Source organism: Diceros bicornis, chromosome 33 (assembly GCF_020826845.1).
Source record: "Diceros bicornis minor isolate mBicDic1 chromosome 33, mDicBic1.mat.cur, whole genome shotgun sequence".
Lineage (NCBI taxonomy): Eukaryota > Metazoa > Chordata > Mammalia > Perissodactyla > Rhinocerotidae > Diceros > Diceros bicornis.
In genome coordinates this window covers 19,451,605-19,464,853 of record NC_080772.1, presented here as the reverse complement: position 1 = coordinate 19,464,853, position 13,249 = coordinate 19,451,605, and the positions used below count along the sequence as shown (strand labels likewise).

The 13,249-nt window shown below is 39.5% G+C and overlaps 1 protein-coding gene across 6 annotated transcripts in view; it reads right to left on the bottom strand.

Annotated features, from left to right (window-relative positions):
• Positions 1-13,249, bottom strand: part of CSPP1 (centrosome and spindle pole associated protein 1) — a 233,987-nt gene that overhangs the window by 132,254 nt on the left and 88,484 nt on the right. For 3 of the 6 annotated variants that reach the window (XM_058528817.1, XM_058528818.1, XM_058528819.1), the window contains exons 1-3: positions 12,281-12,396; positions 3,263-3,371; positions 1,291-1,390 (exon numbers count right to left, since the gene is read on the bottom strand). In XM_058528817.1, the coding sequence (XP_058384800.1) occupies positions 1,291-1,390; positions 3,263-3,361 (199 nt within the window). In that variant the 5' untranslated portion in view covers positions 3,362-3,371; positions 12,281-12,396. Of the gene's footprint in view, positions 1-1,290; positions 1,391-3,262; positions 3,372-12,280; positions 12,397-13,249 lie in introns of those variants that run through there. The other 3 variants (XM_058528814.1, XM_058528816.1, XM_058528815.1) reach the window with 1 other exon arrangement.

The following is a 13,249-nucleotide window of genomic DNA, read 5'->3' as shown; positions in this document are numbered from 1 at the left end:
TAACAATTTAGGAGTATACCTATGGTCATGAAAAAAGAGTCCGTGTGAGAACAATGCTTTAACCAAAAGAACTCATCATATTTGACTTCCTTTATGTAAAAAAGTTTCAGTCATCATAAATAATTCACGGGCCGGCCCCATGGCTTAGCGGTTAAGTACGCGTGCTCCACTGCTGGTGGCCCGGGTTCGGATCCCAGGCGCACACCGAGGCACCACTTCTCCGGCCGTGTCCCACATACAGCAACTAGAAGGATGTGCAACTATGACATACAACTATCTACTGGGGCTTTGGGGGGAAAAAAAAAAAGGAGGAGGATTGGCAATAGATGTTAGCTCAGAGCTGGTCTTCCTCAGCAAAAAAAAAAAAAAAAAAGAGGAGGATTAGCATGGATGTTAGCTCAGGGCTGACCTTCCTCACACACAAAATAAATAAATAAATAAATAAATAAACAAACAAATAAATAAACAAATAAATAATTCACAATTTTAAAATACTGATACAGGGGCCGGCCCTGCGGTATAGCAGTCAAGTGCACGTGCTCCACCGCTGGTGGCCCAGGTTCGGATCCCAGGCGCACACAATGCACTGCTTGTCAGGCCATGCTGTGGCGGCGTCTCATATAAAGTGGAGGAAGACAGGTACAGATGTTAGCCCAGGGCCAGTCTTCTTCAGCAAAAAAGAGGAGGATTGGCATGGATGTTAGCTCAGGGCTGATCTTCCTCACAAAATAAATAAATAAATAAAATATTGATACATTTTCTTAAAAAAAAAAAAAAAGTATACCTACCAACAAGCCAAAACGTGGTAAAAAGTTTCCAAATATTTTCACACAAAACCATAATCAAAGAATCAGTACAGCTGCACTGTTAGCTTCTTTACAATTCCAATATAGTCACCAATAATTAAAATAGTCTTTCACCAAACAGCATTTTGTATACTTGAAGCATATTTCTTTGATTTTTAAATAAAGCATGTCCACCATTTTTATTAAACAACACACTCTCTCTCACACACACACACATATTCCATTCACATTTTTCAATTAATTTTTAGTTATGTCATATATACTTACTGCTATGATTTCCATAAGTAATAACCAAGGCAATAACATTTAAAATAGGTATAAGGTTCTCAGTATGCATTATACTTCATATGTAGACTGTACTGTCACATGTAACATTCCAGAAAAGAAAGAGTAACTAGGACACCAAAAGTATCTTTTTTTCTGACAAGACAAAGCTCTTTCAAAACAGCCTGCTAAGAATATCTTAAAATCAATTTAGACATACCTAAGGAACCCCTGGTCTGTTGACTGTTTGGTGGTATGTTTTCCTTAGCCATGGAGATTAATATTTTAGTGTTTTCAGAAAGCTTCTCTGATGGCTCTCCCTGAAAGAGACATAATATTTACAAAAGCAGAAGGAAAAAACCCCACAAAATATACAATTCATCTCAATACTGTTATTAAACAACTTGATGAAATTGCACAGTACACTGCAGAAGAAATTTAAGTGTAAGATTTGAGAAATTAACCAAAAGTATTTAATACTGCATTAAATGTTCTAATATTTACCTCATTCACTTATGAACAAATATTCAGTGAGTTCCTACCAGGTACTGTCCCAGGCACTGGAAATATGAGTGAAAAACATAAGAATATCTGCCATCATGGAGCTTATAAACTATTGTGGAGACAAACACTAAACATAATACATCATTAGACGATGTAATATGTAGACAGTGTTAGGGAGGGGCTATGGAAAAAAACAGAGCAGGGTAAGGAGGCCCAGAAATGATGGGGGAGGGACTGCAAGGCCTCAATGAGTAGGTGATACTTGAACTAAGACTTAAAGATTATTATTTACGTACTATTTAATATTAGAAATTATAATAAAGTTGTATCTAAAACTATGTAATACCTGTTTCAAACACTGTATGCTAGTCCTAAGTATGGGAGAGTGGTTAAGAGCATAGACTTTGGAGCTGGACACATGAAGGTTCCAATCCTGAATCCACCACTGTGTGTACCTGGACAAATTTCCTTAACCCCTTTAAGCCTCACTTTCCTGATGTGTAAAACAGAAAAAATTCCACCTACTTCACAGGGATATTATGATTAAATAAGATAACACACGCAAAGCGCTTGACACAACTCCTTGCACATGGCAGGTATTATGAAAGGAAGGCAACCTAGCACGGTGGTTAAGAGAACAAGCACTGGATTCAAGGTGCCAGGGATCCAAGCCTAGTTCTACTAACTCTATCACCTTAGTCTCATTACTTAACTTCCCCATGCCTCAGTTTACTCATTTGGAAAATGACAAGAATAATAGTACATATCTCACCGATTCATGTGTAACCTCTTAAGACTATGCCACTTTCATAGTTAGCACACAATAAATGTTAGCTATGTGAGTAAAATTCCTTTAAGTGTAGGGTGTCCATATTATTTATCATCTCAAACAGGATACTTCTGTCCAGGACAACTGCTACACCAGATGAGAAACTGGGACAACAGGTAAACCAGGATTGTCCTGGGCAAACCAATATATATATGATTACTCTCATTATGATGGACCATGTGACACAGATTAATCTACATTCTATATTTTATTACCTACACTGAGCCCATGAGACAAGGTGCCATGTCTGTCTAGATTAGTGCTGTATTCTCAGCCTAGCACAGTCTCAATAAATATTTGCTAAATGGATGAAGCACTCTCACTAAAACTTTAGGAAAGCTGTAAGAAAGTTTTTTCAGAGATTGCTTTCACAAACATTTTAACAAATACATATTCTGAGAAGCAAATATGCAAAATAAAAGAAACTATTCTAATAAATTCACTTTTGTAGATTTCCAAAAAAAAAAAATTTTTTTTAAGATATTGATTCATTAAAAAAATTGAACTTTTTCACTTAGAATGAGAACTTGCTTTTATATGTATTCTGTTTATATTTTGAAAGTTCCTTGTACTAGAACTAGTCTCCTAATCATTTTATGAAGGACATAACTTATTAATTAAAACTCTAATAAGAGAGAGGAGAAACTGTAAGATACAAAACACTACAAAAGAAAAACTGCATTTAAACTCACTGAAATCTTGTCCAGAGTCAGGCTCCCAGAGTTAAGAATGAAAACACAGCCAAACTTAAGTATGAAACAGAAGATTCTCACTGATAGAAGATGTTTTGCATTTACACAGGGCTATTCTTCAGAGGCAATCTTAATGAAACATGTTGGAAGTAAATGATGAACCTCACCTTCATTTCCATGTAAGGTGGGTCACTTTCCAATTCTGCTTTGTCTTTGGCCAATTTGGCTTTTCGCTCTTCAATAAATTCATCCAAATTATCAGTCATTTTGTAGATACTAAAAAAAAAAAACTTTTAATGAGCACAGCTGTATCAGAGTATTTTTAGGCTAATTATTAACATGTGGGTTTAGTCTACATTTAGTCTACCTCATTTGTCAAATGGAGAAGTTCAAACAAGCTTGACTGAAACAAGCCTGCCTGCTTTCTCTCCCAACTTTCCGAAAAAACCTACAACATACTTTAAAATACCAGAAAAGAAATAAAAAAGAAAATGAACCACCACCACCACCATCCCCACAGACATACAGGAAAAATACTTTGAACTCTAAGTCAAAGCACTTTTTTTCAAGTTTTTTTTTTTAACTACTTGGAGCTAATTGTGAACTTACAAAAAAGTTACAATAAAAACAGTACAAAGAATCCCTGTTACTCTTTACTTATTCCCTATTTTTGAGATTTTGCATCACTTGCTTTATCCTTTATGCACACAAATTCATTCTCTCTTTACACACATAATTTTTCTAAAATTATTCAGAGGGTGAATTACATAAATCATGGCCATTTACCCCTAAACGTTTCAGTGTGTGTTAACAATTAAGTTATTTTCTTACATAACCTCAATATAATTATCAACTTCAGTAACACTGATTTTTTTTAAATCTACTGTCCATGTTCCAACGTTGTGAACTGATCTAAGAGTGTCCTTTACAGCATTTTTTTCTCTCTCTCCAGTTCAGGATCCAGTCTATGTTAGGTACTGCATTTCATTGTTATGTGTCTTTAGCCTTCTTTAATTTGGAACATTTCCACCATCTTCCTCTGTCTTTTATGACATTAATATTTTTTAATACAGCCTACCCTCACCCACCCTTTTTAACAGAATGGTCTCATTTGGGGTTTGTCTTATGTTTCTTCATAACTAAATTAAGGTTATGCATTCTCAGGAGAAATACTACTTAGGTGGTGATGTGTCCTTCTCAAAGTGTCAACAATTAAAGATACACGATGACCATCTGCCCTTCATTAGTCATGTTATTTCTGATCACCTGGGCAAGACACTGTCTGATTTCTGCACTACCGTTCCTTTATAACCATAAAGGGTCTATAAAGAGACATTTTCAGACCATGCAAATATCCTGCTTCAGATCAAAATTTCCAAGATTTAGCATCAATTGGTGATTCTTAATTGATCCAATCAATTCTAGATGGCTTCAAAACGCTAATTTTTCAATTCCACCACTCTTTGTATATTTCATTCACCAGCTGGCACTTATTCTAAGAACCCTTCCTTCATCTACATTTATTTATCGGCTTACTATGAGTATGTTCTCATGAATTCCTATATTCTTCAGTAAGCCCTGGAATTGTTTTTAAATTCATAAGCTGTGGTTTTTATTGAGGAATAACTTATATACCATAAAATTCACCCATTTTAGAGATCAGTTCCATAAGTTTTAGTAAATTCACACAGTTGTGCAGTTATCACCACAATCACACCTTATAATGCTTCCATCACGCCCAAAAAGTTCTCTCATGCCCCTGTGTAGTCAATTCTCACTTCCAGCCCCGACTCAGGCAACCAATGATTTGTTTTCTGCCTCTATAGTTTTGCCTAGTCTGGAAATTTCAGATAAATGGATCATACAATATACAGTCTTTTGTGTCTGGCTTCTTTCACTTAATGTTTTTGAGATTCATCCTTGCATCTATCAGTAAGTATTGTTTTTTTATTGCTAAAGTATTTCATTGTACAGAACTACCACATTTTGTTTATCTATTCACCCATTGCTGGACATCTGAGTTGTTTTCATTTTTTGGCCATTTATGAATACTGCTGATATGAACATTGTGAACAGGTTTTTGTGTGGACATACGTTTTCAACTCTCTTCAACACATACTTAGGAGTGGAATTGCTGAGTTATCTGTAACTCTATGTTTAATATTTTGAGGAACTGCTAAACTGTTCCTCTAAGTATAAAGTGGCTGTACCATTTTACAGTCCAACCAGCAGTGTATGAGGGTTGCAATTTCTACACATCCTCACAAACACTTGGTATTTTCAGTCTTTTTGATCTTAGTCATTCTGTTGAGTGTGTAGTAGTACTCACTGTGGTTTTAATTTGCATTTCTCTAATGACTATGACGTTGACCATCTTTTCATGGGCTTATTTGCCATTCACGTATCTATACATATAACTACTGGCAAAACGTCTTCAAATATTCTGCTCATTTTAAAAATTAAGTTGTTTTCTTATTATTGAGTTGTAAGATTTTTTTTATACCTACTGGATACAAGTCCTTTATGAAACATGTTTTGTAAATATTTTCTCCTAGTCTGTGGTTTGTTTTTAAGTTTTCTTAACAATGTCTTCTTTTTTTAATAGATTTTACTTAGAGCAGTTTTAATTTCACAGCAAAACTGAGAAAAAGGTATAGACTTCCCATATATCCCCTGCCCTGCTCATGTATAGCCTCCCCAATTATCAATGTCCCCCACCAACACGGTACATTTGTTACAACTGATGAACCCACGTTGACACATCATTATTACTCAAAGTCCATAGTTTGCATTAGGGTTCATTCTCGGTGTTGTACATTCTATGGGTTTGTACATATGTATAATGGCATGTATCCACCACCAGAGTAGTTTCACTGCCCTAAAAGTCTTCTGTGCTCCACCTATTCATCCCTCTCTCCCCTCTAACGCCTGGCAACCAATGATCCTTTTACTGTCTCCATAGTTTTACCTTTTCAGAATATCATGTACAGTTGGGCCCCCATATCTGCAGGTTCCACATCCACGGATTCAACCAACCGTGGATTATATACTATGTTTACAATCCGTGGTTGGCTGAACCCCTTGGGGATACAGAGGGCTGACTAAGGGACTTGAGCATCCTTGGATTTTGGTATCCACCCAGGGTCCTAGAACCAATCCCCCACAGACACAGAAGGACAACTGTGGTTGTAATCATGCAGTATATAGCCTATTGAGATTGGCTTCTTTCACTTACTAGTATGCATTACTAAGGTTTCTCATTGTGTTTTCATGGCTTAACAGCTCATTTCTTTTTAGCATTGAAGAATATTCCATTGTCTGGATGTACCACAGCTTATTTATCCACTCCTTCTTCTACTGAAGGACATCTTGGTTGCTTGCAGTTTTTGACAATTACAAACAAAGCTGCTTTAATATAAGCATCTGTGTGATGATGTCTTAAGAGCAAAAGTTTTTAATTTTTATGAAGTCCAATTTATCCATTTTTCATCAATTTTTAATCAATTGTGGGTGCTTTTCATGTCATATGTAAGAGGTTTTTGCCTAGCCCAAGACCACAAATATTTTCTTCTATGTTTTCTTTCAGAAGTTTTATAGTTTTCTCTTACATCTAAGACTATGATCTGTCTCAAGTTAATTTTTACAAATGACGTAAAATGAAGGTCATCAAGGTTCAATTTTTTTGCATATGGATATAAATTTATTCCACCACCATTTTTTGAAAAGACTATCCCTTTCTCCATTGAACCTAGAATTTTTTTAAATATATTTTTCAAAAACCCATAAAACTTAGGGACTAATTAGATTACGAGGCAAGAAAGAAGGAGCCACTGATCACCAAAGTTTTAATTCCTGGAAACTAAATGTGGATAGAATCCTATACAGAAATAAGTCAGAAGAAGCTGGCTGGTTGGGAAGGTTTGGTTTAGACATGTTTAGTTAGGGCTAGTAAGACATGCTAATGGAAATTTCCAGCAGATGGTTAGAAATTCAAGACTCAAATTCAAGGAAAAGGACCACATTAGAAATGTTTATTTAAGAGTTAACTATTTTAAAGATAATATTTGAAGGCATGGTAAATGAGCACAGAAAGGGAAAAAAAGAGAGATGACCCAAACTAAATGCTGGGCAATGTACACTTGAAGGGGTGACAGAAGAATTGAAGCTAGAAAAAAGTACGAAGCAATAATTTTAAAAACGATATAAAGAAAACCAAGTCGACATAATTTGTGGAGGAAAAGAAATATAAGAAAGAACTGGTCAATAATATCAAATGTAAGAGAGTTAAAGAAAAAAAAGCATCCACTGAATTTAATCTCTGGGGGACAATGATAATTTGTGAAAATTTAGAAAAGCAAGCTTGACCTAAAATAAATATGTTGAAACTTACATCAGTTAAGTAGTACACAATGTGAACCTCATTCTATTATTTATTTCCAAAAAGAACACTGATTTTAAAATATAGCTTTAGCAAAATATATTCAAAACCAACAAAAGTTAATATATTCTAGCCATTTTTGTTATTTGTCACAAAAGATTTTCCTGGTAAAAATTCAAAACAGGTCAACAGCAAACAGTAGTTTTTAGGTTAAAAAAATTACTTTCTGGGGGTGGCCAGGTGGTGTAGGGGTTAAGTTCACGTGATTCACGTCAGTCGCCCGGGGTTCACAGGTTTGGATCCCAGGCGCAGACCCATGCACCACTTAGCAAGCCATGCTGTGGCAGACGTCCCACACATAAAATAGAGGAAGATGGGCACAGATGTTAGCGCAGGGCCAATCTTCCTCAGCAAAAAGAGGAGGATTGGCAACAGATGTTAGCTCAGGGCTAATCTTCCTCACCAAAAAAAATCACTTCCTAAAATCTCCTAATTTTCCTAAGTATTTTATGTCTGACAGAAATAGAAGGTAATGATGGGATAATATATATTTAATACATATACTTTGCTATAGCATTTTAGACAGAATTTAAGCAGAAATGTAACCTAAAAAAACAAAAAGTAACAAGCCTCGTTCTCTCTGAACTCTCTAAGGTTGTCACATAATTCTGTTAACAATTACTAACTTAATATGTTCATTTAGTTGTTCTAACCAGACTTTGAAAGCTCTCTCTTGAATTTATAGATACTAAAATTTCCCTTTACCGTAATAATTTAATTCAATTATAAATTCTAGAATTGATTTTATGCAACAGTAACCACAGTAATAAAACACATATTTAAACAATGGTAGTGAGTATACTATATGCCATAGCTAAAACATGAGATTTATCAGATATATGTTTAATCATTTCTAATTTTATTCTACGGTCTAATGTGATTAAAATATAGCTCTACTATTAAACTGAAAAGTCAAAGATAATAAGCTTTCTCCCAACAATGCCTTCCAGGCAAAGAACACCTGAACACTACTGTGGTTAGTTGGGTTTATTACTCATTGCATCGAGAGATGCATCCTCAATGCCCACCTTAGGGAATTCAGAGTATCTTAGTAAGAGGGTGTTAGAAAAGACTTATAGGATTTGGACTTGTGTTAGGTGATTTGGGGGAGGGTTTAAGGAAGCGAAGCTTTGCTCAGGATTGAATGCTGTCAGGAAGTGTGGGTAATTCTATGATTGGACATCTTAGCCTCACGGGGTGAGGCTAAAGCTGTAACTGGTAAAGAGGCAGCAGTCACTCATACTAGCTGGGAGAGGGGATGTTTAGTATTTTGTGGCTTGGACAACATTCCTGTTTTGTCTGTGTTTGGACATGATCATGGAGTGGTTTTGCTTTCCTCTTGATCCATCACGGACACAAAGCAGACTTGTCTGATGTTGATGTTCTGTGCAATTGTTTATCTTCAACAGAAGAAACCCAAGCCTAAGCGGTACTGTCAGTCCGGTTCCTAGCAACACCAAGGCCTTGGTGATAGTACAGGCCAGCTTCCAGCTGTCATGGCCACTTTTCTCTTTCTCACTCCTAAAAGCACGTGACAACTTGCATAAAACTACAAAATTACTGAAGAATTACTTAGCGAATTACAGAGACTGTGTTAATGGGTACAGCCTAAATATAAAATAGAGTAACAAACAACGTTTATAATTTAAAGATTAAGATACAAGAAAGATCAGCTGAAAGAAACCTAAATGGGATTCTTTATCTCCCTTCACCCTACAATGTAAAATCACTCACAACTTTTTTCAAGATATTATTACCAGGTTTTTTTCCCCCAGTAGCTGCATATATAGTATGTATATGATAAACAGTTTTCAGGAAAACAGTTTAACTGAAAGACCTATTTTTGAACCCAACTTGAAACCCAATTCCATCACTAACTGACTCCATGTGATTGACCTCAAATATGTTCCTTAACCTCTCTATCCCTCAGTTTCCTCATTTGTAAAATGGAAACGTCTTCTCCAGAGTTATGATGAAGAAAAAACAAAATGATGCATATAAAACGTATGGCACACCTGACACTCAGAAATCAATAAATCACAGCTGTTTTATTAATTCTTGTTGTATTTTCATAATCTTTATATACATCAGTACTCACCTTTTTAAAAAAGCCTCCAAACAAAGTACACTGGGATTTAAATCACCAATAATTGATACCTGGTTATCATAATCCAAATCAACATCTCTAAATTTTCAACTTAGGCCTGTTATGTTTATCATATAGATAGAAATATAAGCAGACCAGAACATACTCATTCTGCCAAATGTAGGCAAATCTAAAAAATAGAGAGGACACAGAAATAACTGAGTTTGCCCGATTCCTTCTTCCAATTTCATCAATCGCTAAGAGAGGGGAAAATGTTGCTTCCATCCTTTTCCCTCTCGAGTGAAGTGCAAATTTCCTCCCCACTATGGAAGCATAACAAATGGAAAATGACCCGTCCTAAAGGACGGCATTGTTCTAGATGCCAGAGGGGTGAAAAGTATAAGATATGATCCTTGCCCTCAAACGTGGACAAGATAATGCCCCCTGACACAGCGGCTAACAGTCCAGCCAGACTGGAGTTTAGGGATTGAATGTGAGGTACCCATAAAAGACCCAGTGGAAGTATCAAGAAAACAATTTGAATATGTCTGGAACTCAGAATAGAGCCCAAGCTAGAAAAAAGGGTTTAGAAGTTTTAAAAATGATCATTAAAGCTATAGGAGAAGAAGATGCCTGGAAAAAGAGACTCTAGAGTAGGAGAACAAGACTGAACACAGAGGGGCTGACGCGGTGGCGCAAGCGGTTAAGTGCGCGAGTTCCGCTGCAGCGGCCTGAGGTTCGCCAGTTTGGACCCTGGGCATGCACGGACGCACTGCTTCGCAAGCCATGCTGTGGCGGCCTCCCATTTAAAGCGGAGGAAGATGGGCACGGATATTAGCCCAGGGCCAGTCTTCCTCAGCAAAAAAAAAGAGGAGGATTGGCAGATGTTAGCACAGGGCTGATCTCCTCACAAAAAAAAAAGACTGAAAACAGAATAGCAGGGAGTGCTAACACATGGGTGTGGGGTGTGGGGAGGAGCCTGTGAAAGAGCCTTAGAAGAAAGAAAGGGAGGGATGAGGTGAACCAGGACAATGTTTCTCATTTCCCATCCATCCAGAGATCTTTCCACCAAACGAAAGGTGCTCAATCTTTTTCTACTGACAGGGTGACAAGCACATAATCAACCTACTTCCACAGGCACACCCCGATTTTGACAAATCCCCCCAAATGTTGCTAAGAAATAAATACCATGTTGCTGGGGGGGAAAAGGGAGGTTGGGGGTTAGGATAAACAGAGAGAGTGAATATATAAAAGCATTATTAAGTCTGTTAGCAGCTGTTAATAATACATCATTATAGTGACCACCGACAGCAGCATAAATTAGATAGCCTTTGGGTAACGCAAAATTGCCAAAACACTTGCTCAACTGCCTGTCTCTCCCACTCAGCAAAGGAATCAGAATACAAGTCAGAATGATGTTAAAAGGATAATCTGAAATCTGCTCAAAGTTTGTGAGAATTAAATTGCATTTGTCTGAAAACTTCATTTGAGAAAAACTGTACTGAAAGCATCCTGTTTCAATTTACCCTATCTAAAACCACTTGCTCCCTTCCAGAAGCTCATCTGTACTGCAGGAGACCCAAAATTTCATCGCTGGGAGCATTTCAGCAGATATTTAACCACCAGACAGTCAGTGTCCTCCTAGCGAGGGAAGGATATGCAGGAAAAAAGCAGCATCTCATTGGTTTCCATGGGATTCCTTTTGGCTTGTCAACATGACAAGCCAGTTTTTCATATAAAACAGCATCACTCTAAGGATAACTGGCTTTTTACCAACTCATATTGGCTGCTATTAGGCTATTGCATTTTCCGAGGTGTTTCGAAACTAGGTGGTGGTTTACTTTAGAATTTAGTCTTCCCGGAAATCCAAGCTAAACTCTTTAATCCTACAATCTTGAGAGCCAGCCTCTCTCAAAAGATGAGTCCCATGGCTAACATCTACTGAAAACTGGATTCAAACCCCATAAAACAATCCTAAAATCAAGGCAGTTAAAAAGAAGAGGAAGGAAACAAAGAGCCAGGGGCAATAGGATAATAGCACCCGACCTCACAGGGCTGCGGTGATTAAATAAATTTTACTTGCAAAGCAAAGCGGCGGGAACAACGCCGGGCGCACAAGCACTCGGCAAACGTTAACCATTAACCAGCACCGCAGAGGAAAGGGGCTTGGGGAGGCTTAGCCGAACGGCGGAGCCCCAGCTGAGGGGGAGCGAAGGCGCACGGCAGTGGAAGCACCGCTCGTCTCTAGGAGCTGTGGGTGGCGGCCGCGTGAGGAAGCATCAACGCGTTGTCAAGCAACCGGCTCTCAACAACACCCGAGGCGGCCGCGGCGGCTGCGGCCCGGGAGTTCAGACTCGGTAACCAGGGCTCCGCCCCCGCGCCAGCCCTGCTGCAGCGAGACCCCCACCACAGGGAACCATGCCCCGCGGAAACCGGGCACCGCCCCCAGCCCGGCGGCCGCGAGACCCCATGCGGCAGGAAACCCGAGCCCCCGAGCCCCGTAACCCGGACACCGCCGCCGTCCCAGCCGTCGCGAGACCTCCGCCCCAGGCAGCTCCTGCCCCCGCCCCGGGGCCGCGAACGCAGCCCTGGGACACAACCCCCGCCCCTCGACCGCACCCCGCCAGGCCCGCTCCCCACCCGCGGCCGGCGAACGCTTACTCAGGAGAGCGGGCTCGCGTCCGGAGAGACGCACAGCGCTCTAACGACGCTCTCCGTGGTCGAAACAGGAGGCGGCAGCCGCCTGGCGCGGGAACAGTGTGACAGCCGCAGGGCCCGGGCTCCGCCTCTCCGGCCGAGCCCTCCGCCCGCCCTTCGCCAACTGCCGAGCGCGGCCCCGCCCCCACAGCGGCCGCGGGGGAAGGCCGCGCGGCTGGGGGCGCCCCCTGCCGCCCCGGAGGCCGCACAGCCTCCTGGCTGTTCGCAGGGCTCGCCCGCACCTAGGCTAGGTACTTAAGCCGCCTGGCTCCCCTGCTCCGCCTGGGGGCTTAAACCGTGCGAGCCACTTCCCAGGCTAAATCGATTCCAGCCCCTCCAAACCCTGCAAGCCCCAGCCGGCCTGGAACAGGGTCGAAACCTGGAAAGAAAAAAGGGTTGAGGTGGCAGTGAGAGAAAAACTTGTTGACGTACTTTTCCAAGACATTACGCCTCTCCCAGGAGTCTGGTCAACGTTTTGTCCTTGGCTTTTATTACTAATTTCAACATACTCAGTTGACGCCAATATTGAGTGGCCATATGCTACCACCAGAAAAGAGATCTCTAGCTTCCCAGGAGAATAGAAGAGTCCTTCATCCTAAATTACTTCGTAAGAGGCTTTTAAAGACAAATTTTCAACTGAAAGTCAATGTCAAAACCGCAGGGGAGGACGTGGATTAGATAATTCTAATGTTTTTGTTTGGAATATACGCCACACCGTACTAGGAGTGGAAGATACAACTCAGAGCGGAGTGTCCTACATTCCGAAGCTTACAGTAAAAAAGAAAAACTTTCAAGTAAATAATTATTACTATATTAAAAGATATATATTATCAAAAGATTAATATTAGCTCCCAGGCAGAAAAGTTAGGGGAGAGCATTTTAGCCAATGCTGACCACATATGCAGTTTCAGGATGACTAAAGAAAGATGAAGC